General features: G+C 43.5%; 1 protein-coding gene across 2 annotated transcripts; it reads left to right on the top strand.

Annotated features, from left to right (window-relative positions):
- The first annotated feature begins 804 nt into the window (after positions 1-804).
- On the top strand, positions 805-22,405 carry LOC121318957 (TBC1 domain family member 8B-like). 2 transcript variants are annotated; one of them, XM_041256181.1, is made up of 21 exons: positions 805-1,064; positions 4,397-4,507; positions 4,962-5,080; positions 5,522-5,747; positions 8,347-8,587; positions 9,017-9,224; positions 9,476-9,643; positions 10,049-10,210; positions 11,520-11,670; positions 12,019-12,233; positions 12,572-12,689; positions 13,814-14,099; positions 14,546-14,675; positions 15,111-15,209; positions 15,311-15,379; positions 15,744-15,984; positions 16,364-16,429; positions 16,757-16,849; positions 17,576-17,629; positions 18,108-18,205; positions 18,779-22,405. In XM_041256181.1, the coding sequence occupies exons 1-21, from the start codon at positions 938-940 to the stop codon at positions 19,118-19,120; spliced, it is 3,324 nt and encodes a 1,107-aa protein (XP_041112115.1). In that variant the 5' UTR covers positions 805-937; the 3' UTR covers positions 19,121-22,405. The 2 variants fall into 2 exon arrangements, with proteins under 2 accessions (XP_041112115.1, XP_041112116.1); XM_041256182.1 differs by lacking the exon at positions 16,757-16,849.
- The last annotated feature ends 2,229 nt before the right edge of the window (positions 22,406-24,634 follow it).

Genomic DNA, 24,634 nt, shown 5'->3' with positions numbered 1-24,634 from the left:
AAAGCCCACACTGACAGATATCATTATGTTCTTTCTATCGTTTGCACATGGTCTTTGTTGAAAGGAAAAATTATGATGCTGCTCAGATGGATGAAAAGTAGATCACATATTAAAATTATTTTGAGGAAGAAGATCGCACATTGGTGTAAAGCTTGTGCTAATTGAAACCCATTTCTTTGTGGAGAGAATGTGATATACAAATGCAGATACTGGCTGGGGGGCATCTTTGCAATGCAGATGTACCACGGACAGATGCCTAACGTGCTGCTTTTACTTTATTTAAATACAACAGTAAGGTAACCCGTCAGAAATTCTAGATTATTATTTTAAATTATTATTTACGATAGTGTTCCCTTTAATTGACATATAATAAAAATTTATATCGTACCTACAGGCTCTTTTATTTGTTTTTTTTTGTTTTTGTTTTTTTTTTGTTTACAGAAGATAATTTTCTATACATTTGCGTACTTAACAGCCAAATTGTGTTTTTATTGTATCGAGTAGTATATTTAATATGGCCAGTACTGACGGCATTTAAATGGTCTGGCTTGAAGGATCCAGTTACTGAGGCTATTTGTTTTTAAATTTTAATCTACCATTAGAGGGCAATATTTAACCTCACTCAAGGTTTTTTTTTTTTTTTTTAAATCTCTATTTCTACAAAGTCATGGATCAGCTTCACAGCATGGTATTATTGCCGAGGGATTCTGGGAAATGTAGTCCAAAGTATCGACTGCTTCACGTCCAGCCTGTGGAATTGCGGGTGCCTCCCAGTACTACAATCCCCAGAAGCGCCTGGTTGGTCGTTGACTTTGGCAGGGTTTCTGTATACGTGTGTGAAGGGCTCCTCTAACTGTAAACAGAAGCAACCGTGGCGAGTATGTGGCAGTGGAAATGAATGCCGAGGTGGACGAAATCGAAACAGCAGATTTAAAAGATGTGGCTGAACCCCGAGGAGGTGCTGCTGAAGAATGCGCTGAAGCTGTGGGCGACGGAGAGGTCCAACGATTACTTCGTTCTGCAGAGGAGGCGAGGGTATGGGGAGGGCGGAGGAGGTCTGACAGGTACTGAACCGCTGCTAACGTTATTGACAGTGTTGCGAATACCATTGAGCTGTGCGATAGTTAATGACACCCAGGTAAATATTCCCAGTTACCATTTCTCCAGGACAGTGTATTCCGAACCTATGTGTCTATGTGGGGGATGTACAGAACATGCACCGCCTTCCTGGTAACCTATTACCGTGCTTCTCAATACAGAATATTAGTTTTTTGTTACAATATTTCTACATTTTTAGACACTATATTATTATTATTATTATTATTATTATTATTATTATTTATTATTAGGCCTATTTAAAAGCCCATAATAACATAGGCTCGCATTTGAATGGCCTTTTATCTTGGTGAGCAGAGTTAAAGAACATGGAACTACCATATATCATACCTTAACCCTAATGTCACACCACCACGTAACAAAGCACTGATGTTACAGTAGTACCAACAGCAGAGGCCCGCAAGAGCCCATAATAAGTCCTTAATTAACTGCCCATGTCCCTTTCTGTAAACAATACAATATAAATATGTATCTGTCCAGATTCTTGTCGTTAAGCTATTGGCAGCAGTCTGTTTGGGGTTTTTTAATGGTAGTTTGAACTGGTAATACAAACAAACCCCACAAGACAACTTCCAGTAGACTCAGTCGACACCAACAGCAAATAAAACACGCCCAGGGCAGCAAAATTCATATGTCTACAAGGGATTATTTCTGTATAGTTGAGCCCTTAATTTAGGGTGTGAATCAAAAATAGTTGCTTGCCTGGTTTCTAATAATATGTGCCTTCTGTCTACAGAGCCCATAGCCAAAAAGACTTTCTTTTTTTCTGCACCTTTCAATTTGCTTTTGTGTCACATCCAGCACAAGACAGTTTTATGTAGGTGCTGTAGGCTATGAAGCAAGCAGACACTCAGACACACACACATGCGCGCACACACACACACACACACACACACACACACACACACACACACACACACACACACACACACACACACACACACACACACACACGCATGCTCTCATACAGACCAATACAAGTCAGACAGTTTGTTTTGTTCTGTTGACTTTACGGTCTCCTTCCCTATGTCTGTGCTGCAGGGCTGTCCTCCCTCAGTATAAATAATAGAGAGTGTTGTCGTGTTTGTAAAGCCTGCCTGCAGCCTGGCAGGGGTGAAACCGGTGCCAGGCTGCAGTTTTCAAGGGGACGCATCAAGCAGGAGACACGATCCAACTGGTATTGATTTTACATCACTGACCTGCGGAATAAAACAAAGTAATAAAAAACTGCTTATTGCATGTGTGCTTGTTCAAAAGCTTACTGGGTTAAGAAAAGTGTCAAAGTTCATTCCACTGTGTGACAAAAAACAAGCAGCGTGAGCGTGAGTGTGCATGTGCTCAAACCATCACAGTTATGGAAGGGCATCTGTGCATTTGCTTTGATCGATTCCTCTGTAGTGGTGGTTGGTAAGGTACAGTGTGGATTATGACTTTGAGAACAGGATGGAAACATCAGTCCATTAACAAGTGATGCTGTCGAGAGAGAGAGAGAGAGAGAGAGAGATTCATTTAACACTGTGTGTTTGCTGGGGGGAGGATTGACAAACAGTGTTATTTACAGTCTGGTGTGTGGGGTGCATACGATTGGCCTTGTCTTTTAAAAGGGCTTTTCCTCCCTTAAGATAAAAACAGAATTCTCTCAATTCCTTGAGTTGTGGTAGGATACCGTTTCTCCACATCAGTTTTGCAAAGCGGCTATTTTTATAACCACCCACGTGCGAATGCTCGATATGAGCATTTTCAGTTCAGCCTGTGTGGAAGGTGATTTCTGTGGAAAAGCATGTGACCTCATGTGAAAATGTGGAGATGCGACAGAATCTGTGTTTGTACACTTAACTTGTTTAAACACTTTGCACAAACAGCACCGCACTGAAAGGGATTTCAAGGTGCAATGCATTGAACATATCCAGCTGCAATGGAGAACACTGTTTAGTGTTTGCACTGATATGACCTGTGCTTTACACAGCTGGAGAAGTACATAAAAAGAGTTGGGCTACAGTTCAGAGTGACAAGCAATACCACGGTAGTGTTGCATGCAGTACTTTAAATCAAACTGGCCTTGCAGACAGTATCGCCACATGAGAAAACCTTCTGAGATAAATAATGCAAAACTTGTTTGGTTTTTTAAATGTATCTGCAGAGGCTGTATGTTTGAATCACCTCCGTGCTTCTTTTCTAAATCCGCTCTAATGATGCAGTTTTTCACGTCAGTCATTTTATTACCGCCTTTAATTGCCTGTAGTTGCCCGGCAGTCTGTGCTGAGCACTTCATGGAAACATGTCCATTTATGTTTCCTTTGTAAGCAAACAATGCGGGCAGGTGTAGAATAACCAAACACGTTGTCCCTCTGTTTTGTAAAATCAGGACGTATTGTAAGAGTATTGTGAAACACACCTGCATGATCACTGCCTTTTGTGTTTCCTCCTTGAAAAGAAATGGGAATATCCAGTTGTCTTCCTGGTTTTCATAGAGATGCAGTATTATTTATCACCCCTTTATTTCTCTTGTTTTTTTTTTAGCTGGCATCTTACTGGGTTAGTTAGCCCTGTCTGGACAGAAACACAAGACAAAAACTGAGAAAATCTGAACAGTTTGGCAATCAGAGTGCATTTTGTTAAGAATTTGAGTGAGTTTGTGTTGTAGTTTCCAACAACAGAGGTGAAACAATAACACCAAGAATGCCTTGATCTACATTGCTACTGCCCTGACTTAGAGCTAGGATTCGCAAAGCTGTTACTCATTTTTTGTTTTGAAAGGTGACCCATTCAGGCTAATTCAAAGCCACTTGGGCACCTTACCAGTGTGAGAGCAAGTTCTCTTAAGTGAGCCATGAATCCCCCTTTGTTTGAACTGTTAAGACAACAGTAAGGCTCACTCGCCCATCAGGAGCAGAGTTTCACACCTGGAACAGGCTTGCATATTTAAAGGACTGCTTTGCGTTTGTGTTCAGTACTTTATTCATCTGCAGTTCCTTCTAATTGTCAGTATGATGCACACGTTTACAGGATTGTCCCTTCTTCCCAGCACATTACAATTGCCTGCATTTCTAAGTGCTATAAATTGATAATGGATGTGACTGTAACGCAGAATATATATTGTTCAAATGGAATGAGGGACAGAAAGGCTTTTTATTGTTGGGGTTGGGGTTGGGGTCAGTTCATCCTTTTCTGGAAAGACAGCCTGGCTGATCTTCTGTTATGCCGCTGTGTTTAGTAGCACGCAGGCTATTATTAGGAGCATTATGGTAACCGCTTCCCTGTTTCTGTGAAATCGAGACAGGTCTCCTCGTGGGCACGCTGGATGCTGTCCTCGACTCCACGGCTAAAGTTGCTCCATTTCGCATCCTGCATCAGACACCCGACTCCCAGGTCTACTGGTCCATAGCGTGCGGTAAGAACTGACTCTTCCATTAACGCTAATCATGGATGACAGTAAGCAGGGTGTAATCTGTGTTTAGTGCCAGTCGAGGTGTGGGAAATCAGCTAAGGGTTGTTTTTAACTAAACCATCAGTTACCTACATAGAACCAAACAACAAAAATTGCATTATTATTATTATTATTATTATTATTATTATTATTATTATTATTATTATTATTATTATATTTACTACCTGTTGCTCATGTGTAGCTGAAGTGAGAGACTGCGAGCCATGATCTTTAAGGAGAAAAAAAATCATATTAATGTTACAAAAACAAAACACCTTGAGAGTGCTTAAGAGAACTTGACATATGTAACTTAGTTGCTTGTTTCTAGTTTTTAAACAGGAGTTAATTAAAGACTGGAGTAAAGGCTTTGAAAATGTAGCCCTGCATGTCATGATGAGAGCATGTTATTGTCACCTAGGTGCCACCAGAGAGGAAATAGAGAAGCACTGGGAATGGCTGCAGAAGAATGTCATGAGCACGCTCTCTGTGTTCGATTCCAGCGAAGATATTACCAGCTTCGTCCAGGGAAAAATAAGGGTGAGTGTGCCAGTGTGGGAATGCTGGGCGGTCCTCAGACAGCTTTCAAATGGGGCAACTCCACAGGGCAACCCAGACCCACAGACATCTCATCAGCGCTTCACCTAACTCACAGTCCTTTTAACAGTAAGTGGTACAATGTCATTACAAGTACAGTGCAGAGTCAATATTTAATACGCCCTAGAGTAGAGCCTGAGCTGACCAAGGCTGCAGCAGAACTACAGATCCCAGGGTGCATCGCACTTAACTAGGATTTTAGACGCATCCGTTTCCCAAGCTCTTTGCACCAGGAGGAGTGTCAGTTTCTTTCAAGCAGTCAGTCGTTCAGCAAGCACAGAAACAGTGAAACCTGGACTGCGTTTCACAGACCCTGTGTAGCTTAAGCCCTGTAATGTGCAGCAGCACTGTGTCGAGCAAGCTCTGCTGTGTGTCTGGTGACAGGGTCTGATTGCGGAGGAGGGGAAGAGCTCCCTGGTGAAGGAGGAGGACCCAGAGAAGTTCCGCGAGGCGCTGCTGCGCTTCCAGAAGTGGTTCGGCCTGCCAAAGAAGGAGAAGCTGGTCACCTATTACTCCTGCAGCTACTGGAGAGGGCGGGTTCCCTGCCAGGGCTGGCTCTACCTGAGCACCAACTTCCTCAGCTTCTACTCCTTCCTGCTCGGAGCCGAAGGTAACACACCACCGGCTCTGTGTGTGTCAGGAGAGTGAACCAGCCGAGTCAGTGAGCTGTGTGTCAGGAGAGTGAACCAGCCGAGTCAGTGAACTGTGTGTCAGGAGAGTGAACCAGCCGAGTCAGTGAGCTGTGTGTGTGTGTCAGGAGAGTGAACCAGCCGAGTCAGTGAGCTGTGTGTCAGGAGAGTGAACCAGCCGAGTCAGTGAGCTGTGTATGTGTGTCAGGAGAGTGAACCAGCCGAGTCAGTGAGCTGTGTGTCTGGAGAGTGAACCAGCCGAGTCAGTGAGCTGTGTGTGTGTGTCTGGAGAGTGAACCAGTCGAGTCAGTGAGCTGTGTGTGTGTGTCAGGAGAGTGAACCAGCCGAGTCAGTGAGCTGTGTGTGTGTGTCTGGAGAGTGAACCCGAGTCAGTGAGCTGTGTGTGTGTGTCTGGAGAGTGAACCAGTCGAGTCAGTGAGCCAGTGAACCCGAGTCAGTGAGCTGTGTGTGTGTGTCAGGAGAGTGAACCAGTCGAGTCAGTGAGCTGTGTGTGTGTGTCTGGAGAGCCGAGTCAGTGAGCTGTGTGTGTGTGTCAGGAGAGTGAACCAGCCGAGTCAGTGAGCTGTGTGTGTGTGTCAGGAGAGTGAACCAGCCGAGTCAGTGAGCTGTGTGTGTGTGTCAGGAGAGTGAACCAGCCGAGTCAGTGAGCTGTGTATGTGTGTCTGAAGAGTGATCCAGCCGAGTCAGTGAGCTGTGTGTGTGTGTCAGGAGAGTGAACCAGCCGAGTCAGTGAGCTGTGTGTGTGTGTCAGGAGAGTGAACCAGCCGAGTCAGTGAGCTGTGTGTGTGTGTCTGGAGAGTGAACCAGCCGAGTCAGTGAGCTGTGTATGTGTGTCAGGAGAGTGAACCAGCCGAGTCAGTGAGCTGTGTGTGTGTGTCTGGAGAGTGAACCAGTCGAGTGCTGTGTGTGTGTGTCTGGAGAGTGAACCAGCCGAGTCAGTGAGCTGTGTGTGTGTGTCAGGAGAGTGAACCAGCCGAGTCAGTGAGCTGTGTGTGTGTGTCAGGAGAGTGAACCAGCCGAGTCAGTGAGCAGGAGCTGTGTGAGAGTGAACCAGCCGAGTCAGTGAGCTGTGTGTGTGTCTCAGGAGAGTGAACCAGCCGAGTCAGGTGTGTGTCTGGAGAGTGAACCAGCCGAGTCAGTGAGCTGTGTATGTGTGTCTGAAGAGTGATCCAGGTCCAGCTGGGACTGAGCAAGCTGAATAAGTGAGCGTGTGTGTGTGTGTGTGCACGTGCGCGCGGGTGTGTGTCTCAGGAGAGTGATCCAGCTCCAGCTGGGACTGAGCAAGCTGAATAAGTGAGCGTGTGTGTGTGTGTGTGCACGTGCGCGCGGGTGTGTGTCTCAGGAGAGTGATCCAGCTCCAGCTGGGACTGAGCAAGCTGTATAAGTGAGCGTGTGTGTGTGTGTGTGCACGTGCGCGCGGGTGTGTGTCTCAGGAGAGTGATCCAGCTCCAGCTGAGAGTGAGCAAGCTGTATAAGTGAGCGTGTGTGTGTGTGTGTGCACGTGCGCGCGTGCCTCTCGAGACAGTGAGTCCAGCTCCTCACTACTGATCGAGCATAGTGACTAGTGTCTCAGGAGAGTGTCCACCTGGGACTGAGTTCGAGCTGTCCCTAGTGAGCATTGTGTGTGTGTGTGTGTGCACACGTGCGCTCGGGTCAGAGTGTCTCACTCTGAGATCGAGGTCTGACTCCGTTCGACATAGACTGTAGCAGGTGTGTGTGTGTGTGTGTGTGTGTGCACGTGCGCGCGGGTGTGTGTCTCAGGAGAGTGATCCAGCTCCAGCTGAGACTGAGCAAGCTGTATAAGTGAGCGTGTGTGTGTGTGTGTGCACGTGCGCGCGGGTGTGTGTCTCAGGAGAGTGATCCAGCTCCAGCTGGGACTGAGCAAGCTGTATAAGTGAGCGTGTGTGTGTGTGTGTGCACGTGCGCGCGGGTGTGTGTCTCAGGAGAGTGATCCAGCTCCAGCTGAGAGTGAGCAAGCTGTATAAGTGAGCGTGTGTGTGTGTGCACGTGCGCGCGGGTGTGTGTCTCAGGAGAGTGATCCAGCTCCAGCTGGGACTGAGCAAGCTGTATAAGTGAGCGTGTGTGTGTGTGTGTGCACGTGCGCGCGGGTGTGTGTCTCAGGAGAGTGATCCAGCTCCAGCTGGGACTGAGCAAGCTGTATAAGTGAGCGTGTGTGTGCACGCTGAATAAGTGAGCGTGTGTGTGTGTGCACGTGCGCGGGTGTGTGTCTCAGGAGAGTGATCCAGCTCCAGCTGGGACTGAGCAAGCTGAATAAGTGTGCGTGTGTGCACGTGTGCGTGGGTGTGTGTCTCAGGAGAGCGATCCAGCTCCAGCTGGGAGTGAGCAAGCTGAATAAGTGAGCGTGTGTGTGTGCTAGGGTTAAGGGTTAGGGATTTCGGGTGGGTAGGCAATCATGCTTCTGTCATTCGTTTAAAAGGTGAACCAACTGCCCCCCCACCCCACATCTCCAAAATGTTTTCAAATTAAAATGATACAGCGGCATGTTCAGATAGATTTCAAGGCAACATGTATCTGCTAATTGTGTTTTTTCCACTGCAGTGAAGATCATCATCTCCTGGGATGAGATGTGGAAGCTGGAGAAGACGTCCACAGTGCTCTTGACGGAGGGCATCCACGTGAGGGCACGGGGCGAGGATTATGACTTCTCCATGTTCCTGCACCTCAGTGAGACCTTCCTGCTGATGGAGCAGCTGGCTGACTACTCTCTCAGGAGGCTCTTCGACAAGGAGACCTTCGAGGGAGACCCAGCCCTGAGGGACCCACTGCAGATCACCAAGCGGTAACTGGAGCACTCTCCTTACCTTTAAACTGTCAGGGTCTCCGCGAGCAATATTACCAACAGAGGGGGGTTCAAACCACCGGGACAAGGGTGGGGGAAATCTGGGTTCCAGAACTAAAATCCTATTTGTGCACATTTTTAAACCAGCAAAACCGAACATGCATTTAAAAGATAGAATACAAATCAGGTCTCTAGTTTTTAAAAAGGTGATGCATCACAATCCTTTAACTAGATTTTGAAAACAAACCCTGTAAATTAAATTATTGAGACCTTTGATAATGGGTGCACACTTTGTGTTTTGATTTAGACAAGAGCATCTTCAAGCCGATCGGAAGGATAGATTGAATACTCAGTACTCAATTTAGTGGTGTGTGTGACTGGTTGAAACTCCTGTGTATTTATTCTCCTCTCTCTCTCTCTCGGTTATAGAGGTCTGGAGACTCGCGCTCGGAACGAGCAGTTCAGGGCGTTCTTCCGTCTTTCTCGCAGTGAGAACCTGTTGGAAGTGCACGAGAGCTTCCTGTGGGTACCCTTCAGCCAGTTCAACACGCTGGGCAAGATCTGCGTGTCCGAGAGCTACCTGTGCTTTGCCAGCCAGGATGGGAGCCAATGCTACGTCATCATCCCCATTCGCGAGGTACGGGCCGAGCCGGCAGCGCCGTCAATCTGCTGCCTTTTCAATCTGTACCAGTCACAATCCTGATTCTGCTGCTGCTTCTAAACATCACACACCCGTAAATATCAAAATCTCCAAATAGGGTTTAAGCTACTTAAATAAGTGTTGCTCTAATCTGCGAGGTTGCACAAGTGAGAGATTAATTGTTAACGTACTGTGAGTTAGCGGACAGCACCCCTGTGATTGATGGTACCTGCTTTCTTCTCTGCCAGGTTTTACGTGTGGAAACACCGGACAATGGCAGCAAAGCGCTCACTGTGTGTGTGCGAGGGAAGAGAGCACTGCGCTTTACGGAGGTCAGAGATTTTGTGCACCTGGCTGCCAAAATCCGCAGGAAGTGTGGGGCAGCCGCGAGCCCCCAGCACAGCGACAGTGGAGAGGTACCACACCCCAGACATTGCAGTTCTATTTCTGTGCTGTATTTAGACCTGGCAGCATGCATGAGTGCACATTTCTAGGCAGGCTGTGTCCAAATGCTGTTGCCTGTGGAGGTAAGATATGTAGAGCAAGGTACATACCCAGTACATATATATTCTGCATGAATTTTGAATTACAAATATATCAGTTCCAATGGCGTATCAAAGTGATAGCTGCTACTGGATTTGGTAACGGACCAGGGCGGGAGGCAGAGAGGCCGGGGGTTTTGAATGGCACAATGTTGTTCTTGCTGTGCTTTAAGGAATAGGATTAGGTGAAGACTGTAACTGTTCCCCAATGGAAGAGGAAAAGGGCCCCTTGCTGGGTTGAACAGAGCCTTTACCCCATTGTGTTCCACCGTGTGGCAGGTCCCTCGGGAGGTGTGCCAGGCCCTCATTGAGCACTGCGAGGACAATCCCGAGGAGGAGGCGCTGATGGTGGGGCAGACGGGCAGCAGCAGGGCCGTGAGCACCGAGGCTCTCATGACCGTCTTCCACCCGCAAGACGCAGAAAACCTTGATCCCAAAATGGTAAGAGCGCGGGAGAGAGAGGGGGGGGTCAGTCTGGTTTGTTACCTGTCCATCTGAAGGCATCTCAGCTGTCCAGCTCTTTCACTCTCAACCCAAGCTTTAATCTCACAAATGCTGCGTTGACAAATACTGCCATGTATTAGCTTACACAAACTGCAATAGAAATGTATAGAGCACTGTGGTGTAAAAATACCAAGACACGATGCTACTTCATGAAATAAGAACTGTTATTCTCCTTTTCATTTTACACTTAACCAACTAAGCCCTCATTTGAGGACAGGCTACTTTGTCTTTTACTGTTTTGTTATGATAACTTTAATTTTGTTAACTGCACATGTCTAAATGTAAAAGTATCAGATAACATAAATACAGCTTGTGTTCTTTTTTTCAAAGACAAATTCATTTGGTACCTAATGGGTTAAATCAGTTTTATTTTTCGTACTGAAACTTCCTTGACCGGATATTTTAAACACTGCTTTTAATAGGCAAAAGTGGAACATCGGGCAATTATTATTAACTTCTATTACTAAAATTACAAAATCAAAAAATGTGGTGTCTTTCATATAGGAGTCCTCAATAATGATGCATTTGTGCATTGAGCACAGACGGAAGGAAAACAGGGTTTTTATCTGTGCATCTAAAGCAGTGCTTTGTACCAGTGCTTACGAGACCTCGGAGGATTGCTGCACCAGATTCAATTAGCCCATTGACACAAGGAACTCGTACTCTGTTAAAGAAGGAGATCAGCCACCTGCCTCCCATTCACTTTACGCTAATGATCACATCTGCCTTAGGGACATCAGATATCCATGTGTAAAAAAATAAGTTTGTGACATTAACTATTAAGCTTAATCATTTATCATGTAATAGTTTTGTTAATGAAAAAAAGCACTTTTTATCGTTTGTAATTCAGGAGGTTTGACCTGAAAGATTAACAGACCAGAGGAAGGTTCTTCCAAATGAGTTTGTATGGCTCACAAATAGACAGAGAGAATTCTGTTTAGGTTACAGACATTTTTTTAATCTTGCACTGTAAAAGAGTACAGCATGAAAATGCAGAGGTGCACTGCAGCTCCACCTAGTGCTGGAAGATGTGAGTTTGTTAGGAGAAATAGCTGATTAACTGAAACAGAAAAGGGATTATGTCTGTGCAAATGTATTGGTAACAACATTGCAAACAGTTTGAACTCTGTGCATTATTTCTGCTTTTAAGTGCAGTACTTGTGGGCTTCAGTTATATGGGATTGATGTATTGCCTCGGAGCAGCATGCAGCTCTCTCTGTTAAGGGACCTCTTCTTTATTTTGCAGCTGAAAGAGAAGATGAAGGAGCAGTCATGGAACATTCACTTTGCTGAGTATGGCCGGGGGGTCAGCATGTTCCGCACCAGTAAGACTCGAGACCTGATCGTGCGCGGCGTTCCCGAGGCCTTACGAGGAGAACTCTGGATGCTTTTCTCAGGTGTGTGAGCTGTCAGCTTGCAGGAGAGCTGCCATAGACACTTTTATAGAGGGGAAAACTGATTATTGAAGATGTAACATTTATTAATTTTCAGTGTCTTTGATTTGAAGTTGAAGCTTTAAAATTATAAAGCTTCTTTTTGTATTCCCAAATTTAGCACGGTTTAATGTTTTCCCATAGGTTTGGGTGACATAATGAATCTAAGATATAAATAAAGTTTTGGCTCCTGCTGAGAAAGGGGCTAACTGAAATGTCTGTCTGCCTGACTCTGTTTGTTTTAACTTGTACCTTAGTTTCTTGTAATTTGTTATCAACGCTGCCTAACGTCACAACACCACAATCTTGCAGGCGCTGTTAATGACATGGCCACGCACCCCGGCTGTTACGCTGAGCTGGTGGAGAAGTCTGTGGGCACCAGCACACTGGCGACTGACGAGATCGAGAGGGACCTGCATCGCTCCCTCCCTGAGCACCCTGCCTTCCAGAGCGACACAGGCATCTCCGCCCTGCGCAGGGTCCTCACTGCATATGCCTACAGGAACCCCAAGATTGGGTACTGCCAGGTACCCCTCACTGTGCCAAAGGGATCTATGTCTGTTAGGGTGGAACCAGAGCCCTCTGTGCGACTCTCCAGAATTTTGTTCCTTACAGTAATAAACAATCTAATAATATCCAAACCTCATCAGATGATCTGTTGAAGAAAGGGGAGGAACGTGTGGTAGAATGTGAAGAATTTGTGATATTTCTTTCTTTGCATGTGTGTTATTTCTTTCTTTGCATTATCACTTTCTTTGATATCTTTTTGATACAGTCATTAATAATATTACATTAGTACAGACATGGCTATTTTCTGGAGCAGTTCTTGTTGCGATATTCGATTGCTTGTGTCCCTGTCTTCCAGGCAATGAATATCCTGACGTCGGTCCTGCTTCTGTATGCAAAAGAGGAGGAAGCCTTCTGGTTACTGGTGGCAGTGTGTGAGCGCATGCTGCCTGATTACTTCAACCACAGGATCATTGGTAAGGCTGAATTTCTAAACGTGTTCTCTACTTCTCTCTAGCTGCAACGAGCATGCAAATTCAGGGCACAAGTACAGAACTCTGCAATTCGTTTTTTAGTGCATGAAGACCCCAAAGCTGGTTTGCATTGATTCCAGGAATAACAGAATTGAGTTTCAGGAGTGTACCATTGACCCAGATCGCTCCTTTGATCAGCGACACCATTCAGTGTCGCCTCCTCTGATCCTTTCAGTTTTGAAGTGTGCTCATTGAAGGTCATTTTATGAGGTGGGCGTCCAATCAAGAAATCTTCAAAGAGATACCAGTTCAAGGAACCCACCTTAATTAGGTATAAAAAAAAATATTATCTGTCCTTTCCACCAAGTGCTTACAGCTGTTTATATATATATTTATATATATATATATATATATATATATTTCAGCCCTATCAAACGACGTGTTGTATTTTACATACCACAACAAGAAAACAGAAAAATGTGTCTTGCACCATCGAAATGCGGCACTTTTTGTGGAATTTTTTTAAATGTATTTATTTTTTTATTTTTTTAACTTCAAAGGTAGCTCCAGAGCTTTCAAATGAACCACGACTTCATTCAATCAGTCTCATTTTAGGATTGATGAAGAGCTACTACATTCATGCAAGTGATGGTTCCAGTGTTTCATACAGGGGGCTCAGTGCCTTGCAGTTTTATTTTTGTGCAGCTGTGGCCAAAGGTTTTGCATTACCCCTAATTTACCTTCATAAATTCAAATGAAACCTGCTTAGTAATGTTACTTTAACATATTGAGTTACATACTTCTGTGCAGTTTTCTGTTTACTTAACGAAAAAATTGAAAATTAAAAAATGTAACATTTAGAAATATAATATGAAATACTGTACTATTATTCTGGCTTCCGTTAGACTTTTGCGATATAATTTAGTAGTTTCTTTGATGTTAAATAAAATATTTCAATTATGTTGCTCTAGTTTTGTTTGTTTTATTCTGTCTCAGTCCTACAATTGTAGGTGATGCTAAATGTTTGTCCAGAGCTGTGCATGGTCTGGCAGGGCTGTGTTTGTAGAAGGCCTCACTGAGCTGGCCAGTGATAGGCCTCTCTTCCTGTTTCCTGTCTCTGTGTCTAGGTGCCCTGGTGGACCAGGCCGTGTTCGAGGAGCTGATTGGGCTCCGGCTGCCCCAGCTGACGGATCACATGACCGACATGACGTTCTTCTCGTCGGTGTCCCTCTCCTGGTTCCTCACGCTCTTCATCAGCGTGCTGCCCATCGAGAGTGCCGTCAACGTGGTCGACTGCTTCTTCTACGACGGCATCAAGGCCGTCCTGCAGCTGGGGCTGGCCGTGCTGGACTACAACATGGAGAGGCTGCTCCACTGCCATGACGATGCAGAGGCCGTCACCAGCCTCAACAAGTAAGGCTCTGAGCGGCTCTGTGCTGTACCTCTGCTCTACTGGCACTTAGGATTCTGCAGGCAAGGTCCATCTGCCAGGTAACGGCAGATTCAGAGAAACAAATTCTTAGAGCAACAGATTCCCAGACCACTGGAGGCAAACAAAATAAAATGATAAGGGAAATGTAAAGCTGTGCTTTTCAAGCTACAGTACTTACTATAACACCCAAAAGCAGATGATACTGTACTGCATATAAAGCAGGATGCAGTCCTTTTCATTTCCATTTGATGAAAATGGAGCTAACTAAGGTTGTTCAAACACCTCAAGATTAAGTGCCTTTATACAGCATGCTGTAAGATACAAATCAAGACCTTGAAGGTAAGTGTCAATTTGCACACACCCCCCCGCTAGATAATAATAGTGCAATTTTATCTTTGTGAATTCTCTTTATTGCATTCTCCTGCAGGTTTTTTGATAACGTTACCAACAAAGACAGCCCTCTCCCATCCACAGTCCAGCAGGCCCAAGTGGGGAATGACGGGAGCAAGTCTCAGGTCAAAGTGGACATCACCGATCTCATCCGGGAGTCCTACGAGGTGGGCAGGCAGGAGGGAGAAACGATCCGCTTGTGAGTCAGGAGAATAGAGGAGGGGGTGCTGTACGATGCTGTACGATGCTGTACTAGCTGGCATGGCACCCGCACAATGACTTCATATCAGCGCGTATCACAGATCATATTCATCACCCTATTGTTCATTTCTTACAGTGAATAAACATTGTATGTCATTTACATGTGTTACAAGCCATACATTTTGCCTAATATTTTTTCTCCAGTTGAAAGTGGCTATTTCTGATTTTGAAATTAGCTGTTTTGTCGCTTTGGAGTTGTTATAGTTTATAGGAGTCCGAGGCTGACACGCACACACACACACAAAAGACCAATAGTCCTCGTAAGACTGAAATAAGCAATTTTATACCAACCACCGCTGCTCTTCTCAAGAAAATAAAACATCAATGCTGTTGTTTGACAGAAATATGGAGACATCCGTTCAGAGGAAGTGGAGAGCCTGAGGCGGAGGAACAGACTGTATGTGATTCACACTCTGGAGGACACGACCAAACAAAACGTTGTAAGAAACTGTTTTAATGCACAGGTCTGTCTGCTTTCTAGTCTGCAGCTTCAGTAGGAGTATTGTCTCTTTTCACGAGACACGTGCATGTGTTTTCCCAGCTCAGGGTTGTCTCCCAAGAGGTGAAGTTCAGTGCAGGTGACCTGGATGAGCTGTTTGAGTTGTTTAAGGTAAACAGTGCATTTCTTTGTTCTTTCTTTTGTATGCTACACTACAGTGTACTGTTAAGTATACTACAACCACAGTATACCGTGCGCCCTGTGGGTAACATGCAACCTCTATATAACATCTCCTAACATTTGCAAAAGAGTGCAAATGTTTCCAAATCTTACCCCTGTTGCTAAAGTGATTGCTCTAGTCATCCAACCTGCGTATAACACACAGGAATTCTCATAAAGTTAGTTTTAAAGTGTTTCTGAATTTCCAATGGCCTGCTGCATAGTGAATTCTCTAGTGGGTTTACAATGTGCTTGAAGCCAGGTGCTGGGTGATCAGGGAGGTTCAGCCTCTGACTCGCTTGCCTCCTCCCTGTAGAAACAGCACTTCCTGAGCTGCTACTGGAGTATGAGCTGTCCTGCGCTGACGCACCATGATCCCAGCCTGCCTTACCTGGAGCAGTACCAGCTGGGCAGTGAGGAGTTCCGGGCACTCTACTGCCTGCTGAGCCCCTGGGCACACTGCTCCAGCCGGGACGCCCTCGCCCTCGCCACCTTCCGCCTGCTGGACGAGAACCAGGACGGGCTCGTCAACTTCAAGGAGTTCTGCTGCGGACTGGGTAGGGCCGACCGCTCTGTCTCCAGAACAATCGCTCACGCTTCTTCAGCTGAGAGTGAAATGCAGTTGGCATCATTGTTTTATATATATTCTTATAAAACTAGTGACAAACCGATTAGGAGCCTTCCGTTTTGTATGTGTCTTAATTTCCCCTCGTAAAAAAAGTATGACGTTGCATTTTAGTACAAAGATCGTGAGGATGAAATTATAATCACAACAATTCTCATGAGACAGTTTGCTGTATCTGTTTCTCAATATCAAAAATAAGCAATTCAAAAAAACAAAAAAAGAAAGAATAATTATCCCATGGTTCCTTATCACATATCAGTATCTCATTGGTCTATCCTTGTAAAATATTTCTTATCTTTTTACATTTACAGATGTGATGTACAGTGGAAGCTTCACAGAAAAACTGAAGTTCCTGTTCAAGCTGCACTTACTACCAGGTAATACATGTTGCGCACACTTTGTAGGGTAATTGTTGCTCAAGCATACTGTACGTTGACAATAAAAATGATTTGAAATGCCCCCTCAGCCCTGCTCTTGATACCATTATCCCAGCTGAGCGAGTCTCTTTGCCAGTATCATTGCAGCTCCATGGCTTTTCCAGGCTGCCCTCTCCCTCCTTGACTGCTCTGCTGGTCGTCTCCCCCAGTCCTCCCTTTCCCTGATCTAACTCTCCACTTGTTAGGACTTGTAATCTTCTGCTGCGGCTGCTGTCCCACACTAAGACCTCCTCACTGCATCTGTCTCTTACTAACCGTGTCTTTCAGCTCTCTCAGAACCTGTAGAAACAGGGAGCCCTATGGTTCGAAAGGGCCGCACACTTTCCAAGGAAGATCTGATGCACTTGAGTCGGCTTGATGGTCAGGTTCTTTCTTTTTCTTCTTCTCTTCTTTCCTGCTTTAAACTACTTCTGCGGAGTCTCGATTCAGTTCATCTGACCAGTGGAGTATCTAAGTACCAATGGTCTCGGAGTCCTTGAAATACTGCAGTTCTCTCTCTTCCTTAAATATGTTAACAGACATGAATACACAGAGGAGACTTGTCTCTGCTGGTTGAGGTTTGATTTTCAGAACCTTGAATCGCATATTAATAATAATCTAAATGACTTGTCAGTTTAGCGCTCATGAAAGGTGAGGAGACAGAAGCACTGGGGTATTGTATCTTCACTCTTTCTGCCATGGTCCAGTGATGGAAATAAGACTCCCATTGCATAGCCGTTTTTCCCATTCCAGGTTTTACTATGAGCTTGTAAAACCAGGAATCAATGAAACTACTATGCAATGGGGGTCTGACTTCTCTCCCTATGGTCTGCTGTTTATGGTACCTACAGAGCTGCCAGCACCCCTTTTTAAAATTGCCAACATATTTAATTTTAAATCACGGCGCTGCTGAAGTGTGCAGGGTTTGGATTCAGTCCACTAGTGATCTTACGTGGTCCTGACCATTTCCGAACCCTGCAGACACCTAGAACAGCTTCAGGCTGTTGAGAAATCCACCTCATGATGTGTTTGTTTATCCATAAGAATAATTGTTCTACATGGCTCATTAAATGCATGGTGTTAAATCTACATTGTTACTTATTACAGTGTCGTTACCTGGCCTTTCCCAGGATGGAGTGATAAGGAAGAGCCCAGAGAGAGGTAGCATGTTCTTGTTTTTCTACAGGAACTGTTAGTCTGCAGCTGTGTTTTTTAAATCGCTTAGTGTCTTGTTCTCTTGGTCGGCATTAAGCATGTTGGGTGGGTTTTATGGGTTAATAACATCTTCCGGATTTGAAACTGAACTATAAAAGGAAGGAATACATAAAAAAAAAAAAAAGTGGCTTTTTCTCCATCATCGCACTGCTTTGTAGTTTCATAGACCAGAGTTCCACTCATTAAGTATGGACAGCTAATCAATCCACACTTTATTCTGGTCCTGTACAGTAAGACAAGTTGACACACTTAGATTTGCAGTAACACTGTCTTCAATGCTGAAATTCAGGAGATAAATAAATGAAAAGGGGTGACCTAGTATTGAGTTTCTTAACAAGAAGGCAAGTGTTGTGTACAGCGTGAGAATGTATTTCCATTACAAGCATTCTTATTGCGATCATTTTTCCTTTGTGTGATTCATTAGGGAAAGGTAAGGTTGACCTTCAGGCATACCTCAAACAATGGCAGGATGAGCTTCTGAAGAAAGAAGAAAGCATCAAGGATTTACCCAGAATAAACCAGGTAAAATAGAAAAGAGTTGCTTCACAGTACATTACTCTTTCATCAGCGTGGTTTCTTTTGTATGTTTTCTGTTGAAGTGCCTCCTGCTATTACCTCGACCCACCTCCAGCTACATTTAGGCAGAAATAACAGCATGAAAACAACTTGGAAACAATTTGGCATGAACACTGAAGCATGTAATATTGTATTGTGTACGACCTCCAGAACTTCAAAAGCACTCAATCATAGGTTGCAAGGTGAAACTGAAGTGATGATTTTATCAGCCTGTACCCGCCGGGAGAACCCACAGCTCTGGGGAATCCCTGTGGATTGAAGCACCTATCTGTGGTGCTCTCGGGATTACCCCCGGTGGTTGAAATCTAAGAGGGATACGTTAGTTTTGTAAAATGCTCCAATAAAATCTATCAGCGGTTCATCCTGGCAGTTCAGCACGTTTATTCCTGAGTCAAGCAGACAAGCGTTTTGGCTCTTCACCAGGCAGCACAGATGGAGGTACTAGCTGAAATGTTTGTCTGCTTGACTTGGTTCTTATTTAAAACCCTGCTGGGAGTCTGATTCTGCTTTGTTTTTCAGTCCCAATTCATTCAGTTCTCCAAGACCCTGTATAACCTCTTCCACGGGGCCCCCGAGGAGGAATCCCTGTACAGGGCTGTTACCACGGTTACCAGCCTCCTCCTGAGGATGGAGGAAGTGGGGCGCAGGCTGCAGGGCGCACAGGGAGAGGGGAGCCCCTCCCACACAGGCACGGCAGACAGCACCCCGCTCAGGGAGGAGGAGGAGAAGGAATGGTCCTTCGCGTTCGAGCAGATCCTCGCCTCTCTGCTCAATGAGCCAGTGCTGGTCCGGTTCTTCGAGAAGCCTGAGGACATGCGGGCCCAGCTGGACCACGCCAGGGCAGCTCAGCTCAAGGCCTGAACACCTACGCTGATATTAAACTGCTTCATATCGTTCCTAGTGAAAGCCATAAGGTCTTCAGGGATCTTTTTTTAGGGATGGGTTTACCCACTCCCTCCTGTTAAGTGTGTTGGAAGTTTTCCCCAGTTTTTGATTCCAGCACATACTAGGGTGCTAATCAGCTTTGATTGGACTTCATTCTGAATGCTGGCTGTACCCTGATCAACACGGGGCTGTAGCAGGAAAGGATGTTTAACTTTAACTTTAATACTGAAGGCTGTTTTTATTTCCCAATGTTGCCAGAGGGAATTCGAAACTCTAAAATAAGTTCCACCCAAGTCAGATAGGAGTTACAAAATGTGATACAGCTGCAGTTTCCCTAGAGCTGTCAACATTAAAATCTGTTGATACAGGGGGGGAAGGGAAGGGTTGGATTAAAATATATTTCTTGATTTATTAATGAGGATTGTCCTCAAGATACTACAAACAATCAGAGGGATGTAAAGCACAATGTGCTTTCATGGTACTGCTTTTATAAAAGGGACACAGTGCATCACAGCCAGTAGCTGTAGCTGTTGTTTAATCTTTAAATACAGTTCCTGCAACAGACTACAGAGGGCGATGTGAAAGCAGCAACAAGCTGTGAAGTGCTGTAGTTATCTGTCCAGACATATGAAGGGGGTGAGGGAATGGTTTTACTGTGTTCGTACTGCATACCTGAATCAATAATGCATTGCTTGGCAAGTCCTTTTTATGCATGCCCTGTTAGAACAAACACCTGATTGTAAAGCTTGCATCCTTGAGTGGAAATGGAGGTTTCCCGTGTGAATAGAAAGCAAGATCAAGCTGGTCAGGTTAGTTTCAGATGGCTTGATACTGAGCACTCACTACATACTCAAAGTTCCCAGATCATCTTCATACTTCTGCAGGAGTGTCCACAGTTTTCCTGGATTGTTCTTGGAAGACTGCTGTTCTTGTTAATGGTGAACTCCTTGCCTCGCGTTCCCTGATCAGCTGGTGCAGCTTTTCAAAAAGCCTTCTCAAGAGTTCTGTACAGTATCGTAGATGCACTGTATTGAAATTAACTTAACAATAGCATTCCTGCATCAACATTGCTCTTAATTAATTTCAGTCTTACTGAAAAGAAAGTGTGTGTGTGTGCTATTCGTACACTTGGTTGAAATAGTACTTTTTTCTAACAGTTTGGCTGTTGCCTATAATACTGTGCTGTACATGGTAGCTGTACCATATACATGTTGCACCAGCTCAAGCCACAGGGATACAGTAAGGCTTGTTGCTGTGGTTCACCATTTATTTATTGGTTTGCAGTAAAAGAGAACATTTTGTCTGCAACTGTATGTACAACTTAAGTTTAGGACAGGGAATGAAAATATTGACTTTTGAGGTCTATATTGTTCAGTATTGTCAATGTTTCCAATGTATTTATTTAACCAGGATAGAACCCTTGAGATACACTACTCATTGTCAAAGGTGTGCTGGCAAGAGAAGATTATATTGTCTGTATCATTATAACATATTGGGTATTTAGGACTGGAGCATTGGAACTTGCATATAGTGTTTTTCTAATTTGTCAAGTAAATGTTGTGATCGATCGAAAGGAATGCTGTAAAATTATCAGTTTTGCAATACATAAATATTGCGTGAACCAGTTTATCTGTATGCAACTTCATTTTCAGATAAACTTTAATTGAAACTAATTAGTTTTTGATTCATATTTTATTTGTTTTGTGTAAGCGCAGTGTGTGCACACTTTGTAATGCCTCCTCCTCATGTAAACAGCTGAGACTCAGCTCAAGCATGTGTGGAAGGGGCATGTTATTGATCTGTTCATGGCTGTCGCAGCTTTAGATTTGAACTGGGAATTTGAGGTTTTGTTGGTTACTAATTTAATGTCGTTACTACCGGAACTGTGGTAGTGATGCATCTCTATGAAGTTGATCAAGGGAGTTTGTAGTGTGAAGTGGGTTGTTTTACTCCAGCGAATGGATCCAATTCTACTGTGTTGTAAAAATAAATAAATAATCCAAATGCAGTTTTAAGAGTTGTGAAGTGTGGGCTTTAAAAACATATATGCATTCTCCAACAGCACAAAGTGAATACTTACTAACACACAAAGAAATTGCTTTGGGTCAAGAAATATAACGTCTCTTTCTGGGAAAAAAAAAAAAAAAAAAAAAGGTTATGCAGGAGAATGTTTAACTTGTTTTATGTTTCTGATTTACTTCCTGATCATAAAACCTCTATTAACTCTTTCAGCTCTGCAGAGCTGTTGTTGTTATTCCTGGGAAAGTGCAGGCAGTTCAAGTACTGTAGAATAGGGAAGATAAACAGCGTAACAGTGATATATTAATAAGTATATATTTAGCCAATTTTGTTAGATTTTCAGTTCAAGATGCTATTGAATTAGCTCTGGTTTCTTTGAAGCTATTTAGTGCTGAAATTGTCTTCATTCATGTATGTGTAATCACTGACAGTACATATTCAGAACAATACTTTTAATATAGAGTAGAAGCATAGCATTCCTGTGAAGTGCAATACAGTTTTAACAGTGATATGCTGAAGCAGCTGTATACACTGCACAGTGCAGTGACCCTCGTGCTGGTCTTCTAAGAAGAAGGGACACCAGTACTATGGGCTTCCTGCATGGGCTGTGGCTGTTAAAAGGTCCATATAAGCTGGGCCACAGTCACATTTTATTTTTAGGAAGTCATGTATTTAAAATCCGTAGTAGTAAAGGATTAACACGAAGCAACAGCGTACTGTACTGTACGATGCAAATGCAAGGGATGTACTCTTAGGAGCTCGGCAGGAAGCTTTTTGCCAATGCAATAATCAACTGTATCCATGTCTTAGTCAGTAACAGTGTTGGCACAAAGTATATGCGAATGGAAGTGTAAGATTAAAAGTTGAATTGTGTTTTTTTCACAAGGGTTTTATTTTGTGAGTAATTCCAGGTATGACACTGAGAAATAATTGTGCAAATGCACTGTTCTATTAGAACTACACATTCTATTTTCAAGCAACAATGTTACTTTTCCAATCGGTTGCCTTTATTTTCCTCCTAATTTGTTGACACGAGACTGAGTTTTCAGTAATAAATGCATTTATTTCACTCAGGCTAGTTTTATTTTCTGGTATTTAAATTTGTGTTTTTATATGTTATGAAATGCAAACGATTTGTTGTGGGCCGAGAACTGAAGGCACGTTATGTAAATCATTTATTGTCTTTCTTTACATTGACTGTACGTGTAAACGGGATCTGTTCGAGCCAATAGAAATAAACTGCCATTGATTTAATGATGTCTCGTGACTTTGAATGTTCGTTTTGTTTCTCTCCTCTGTGAGCTGGGAGAGCAGGTTCACGTCGTGTTGCTATTCGCAAGCTCACATTGTAGCATTGATCATGTGAGCGTCGATCACAATGCTGGGATTTGAGTTTCCATTCCAGCCCATTAAAATGAACGTGTAGAAGTTTTTATGTTTATTGTAATTATTATAACACTTTAAAATCTCATGGGAGGGGAGGGTGGGACGGTGGACTGAACGCCCCCTTTGCTATCCTTTCCAACCACCCCTCCCTCTGCAAAGCAGCTGATATTCTCCTCCTCCATGTGTCCATGCCTCCAGGAGCTGGATTTTTCACTCTGACAATAAGGTAAATTAACCAAAAATAAAGGTAAGAATGAACTGGATTTGAACCCAGTTCCTCAAGGTGAACCGCATAACTTAGTGACTTAACCCACAGACTCCCCACTCTCTTATCTCCTCCTCCTACCACAGGGCAGGTTGTCTCTGCCTCTGGAAACACAACCAATATTGTTATTTACAATTCACCATTACTTACCTCAGGAACTCACCGCCAGGAGCTGGATTTCAACCATCATCTTCAGCGAGAGGAGGCCATGGGATTAACCCACTGCACCAGCAGCTCCCAGAGGAAGCATCTGCTTCACACTGATTATAAGGTTACATGAACCAATCCTTTGAAAATAATGGAAAGAGTGAACTTGATTTGAAATCAGTCCTCCAAGAATAAAAAGCACACTATGCTAGTGCATCAGCCCACTGTGCCATCTCACTTTCATGGAAGAATTTGTTTTTACATTGTCTATAAGGTAAATGAAGCAAGTGTTTGAAAATAAAGGAAGGAAAGCAGCTAGATTTGAACCCAGTCACCAAGGAGAAACACCAGAGCATGCACCACTGGGCTCCACATGAGACTAAAGCATTGCATATATGATCTTATATAAACCTCTTTATATTAGTCCTCAGATGCAAAAATGACTATGCTACTGAACTAAGTCATTACACCAGCTCGCTGCTTTCAAAACCATTGCTTTTCCATTGGAACTACGCTACATTCTTTAAAAACAAAGGAGGCTTTCAACCCAGTTCTCTAAACAGAACAATCAAGTCTTACATTAGTGAATTTGCCCACTGTACCAGCTTGAAGCTTTGCTAAAGCACCATTTAACATTGCACCTAAAGTACATTTGCAAATTACTTGAAAACAAAGACAGATTCCAGGCACAGCACTAGAGCTGTGAGCAAACCCACAGAACTACCTAACCACGCTGTTAAAGTTTGCTTTAATCTATTCGAATTAAAAACCCAATGACTGCAGACCTCAGAGGAAGTGCTGAAGATATTCAGCTGTCATTCCAGTGGTATTCAGCTGGAATTCATATTAATTTACTGCCATTATTTTAAAGTGCTACCCTAAAATCCACAACTCTTTTACTAGGCCAGAAGTTGGAAAATATACTTAATCTGTTTATTTACAGCTTGGTTTATATATATATATATATATATATATATATATTATTATATATATATATATATATATTTTGATAGTGTTGTGTCAAAACAGCAAAGACAAAAATAAAACACTGCAGCACATGTTCTTGAAATATTTATTAATTGAAAAGGTAAACACCACATTTCTTGTACTTGTAACATCACTGTAAACTGGGCTTCACAGTGCTGGTGTTCAGATTGTAAACGTCTTTTATTTTCAAACCCATATTAACAATATGTTACAGCTTGCGCTGTGCACTGAGGATCAAGCCCTAGTAGCAGTGCAATGCCTGTCTCCGATTGCTGTGCAACACCAGCCTGCAGAACACGAGACTACAAAGAACTTCCCCATAAGACACTTCAATAGATTTTCTGATTACAAAATACTTTGTTTTAAATCATAAAACATTTATAAATGTATTTCAATCTACGTAACATCATATAAAATAGACAAATATGTATTTGAAGTAAATTATTTTTTGTACATAGTATAATACAATAGCTACAGTGTTTATTCTGCTGCAATTTTTTGGCAGAAACGGCTGTTGTTTAGGGTCAGGTTTTATAGTATATTTTTTTAAATTTTTTTTTTTTTAACACACAGCAGTAACTTCAAGTGCATATTCTAACGTCATGGACATCATCACAGAACCAAGCAGAAATCTATTGCAAGTCACAATAAATCAAATACCACTTTGCATACCATGAAATAACAGA

Source organism: Polyodon spathula, chromosome 7 (genome assembly GCF_017654505.1).
Source record: "Polyodon spathula isolate WHYD16114869_AA chromosome 7, ASM1765450v1, whole genome shotgun sequence".
In the NCBI taxonomy this organism is placed as follows: domain Eukaryota; kingdom Metazoa; phylum Chordata; class Actinopteri; order Acipenseriformes; family Polyodontidae; genus Polyodon; species Polyodon spathula.
This window is presented reverse-complemented; position numbering and strand designations above follow the sequence as displayed.

What these genes read in the sequence shown, in the direction of transcription:
- LOC121318957 (XM_041256181.1), top strand. Translation starts at nt 938, where the DNA reads ATGTGGCTGAACCCCGAGGAGGTGCTGCTGAAGAATGCGCTGAAGCTG. An exon ending in TCGTCCAGGGAAAAATAAGG is followed by an intron (nt 5,081 to 5,521) that starts GTGAGTGTGCCA and finishes GTCTGGTGACAG; the next exon opens with GGTCTGATTGCGGAGGAGGG. An exon ending in GCCGTCACCAGCCTCAACAA is followed by an intron (nt 14,100 to 14,545) that starts GTAAGGCTCTGA and finishes ATTCTCCTGCAG; the next exon opens with GTTTTTTGATAACGTTACCA.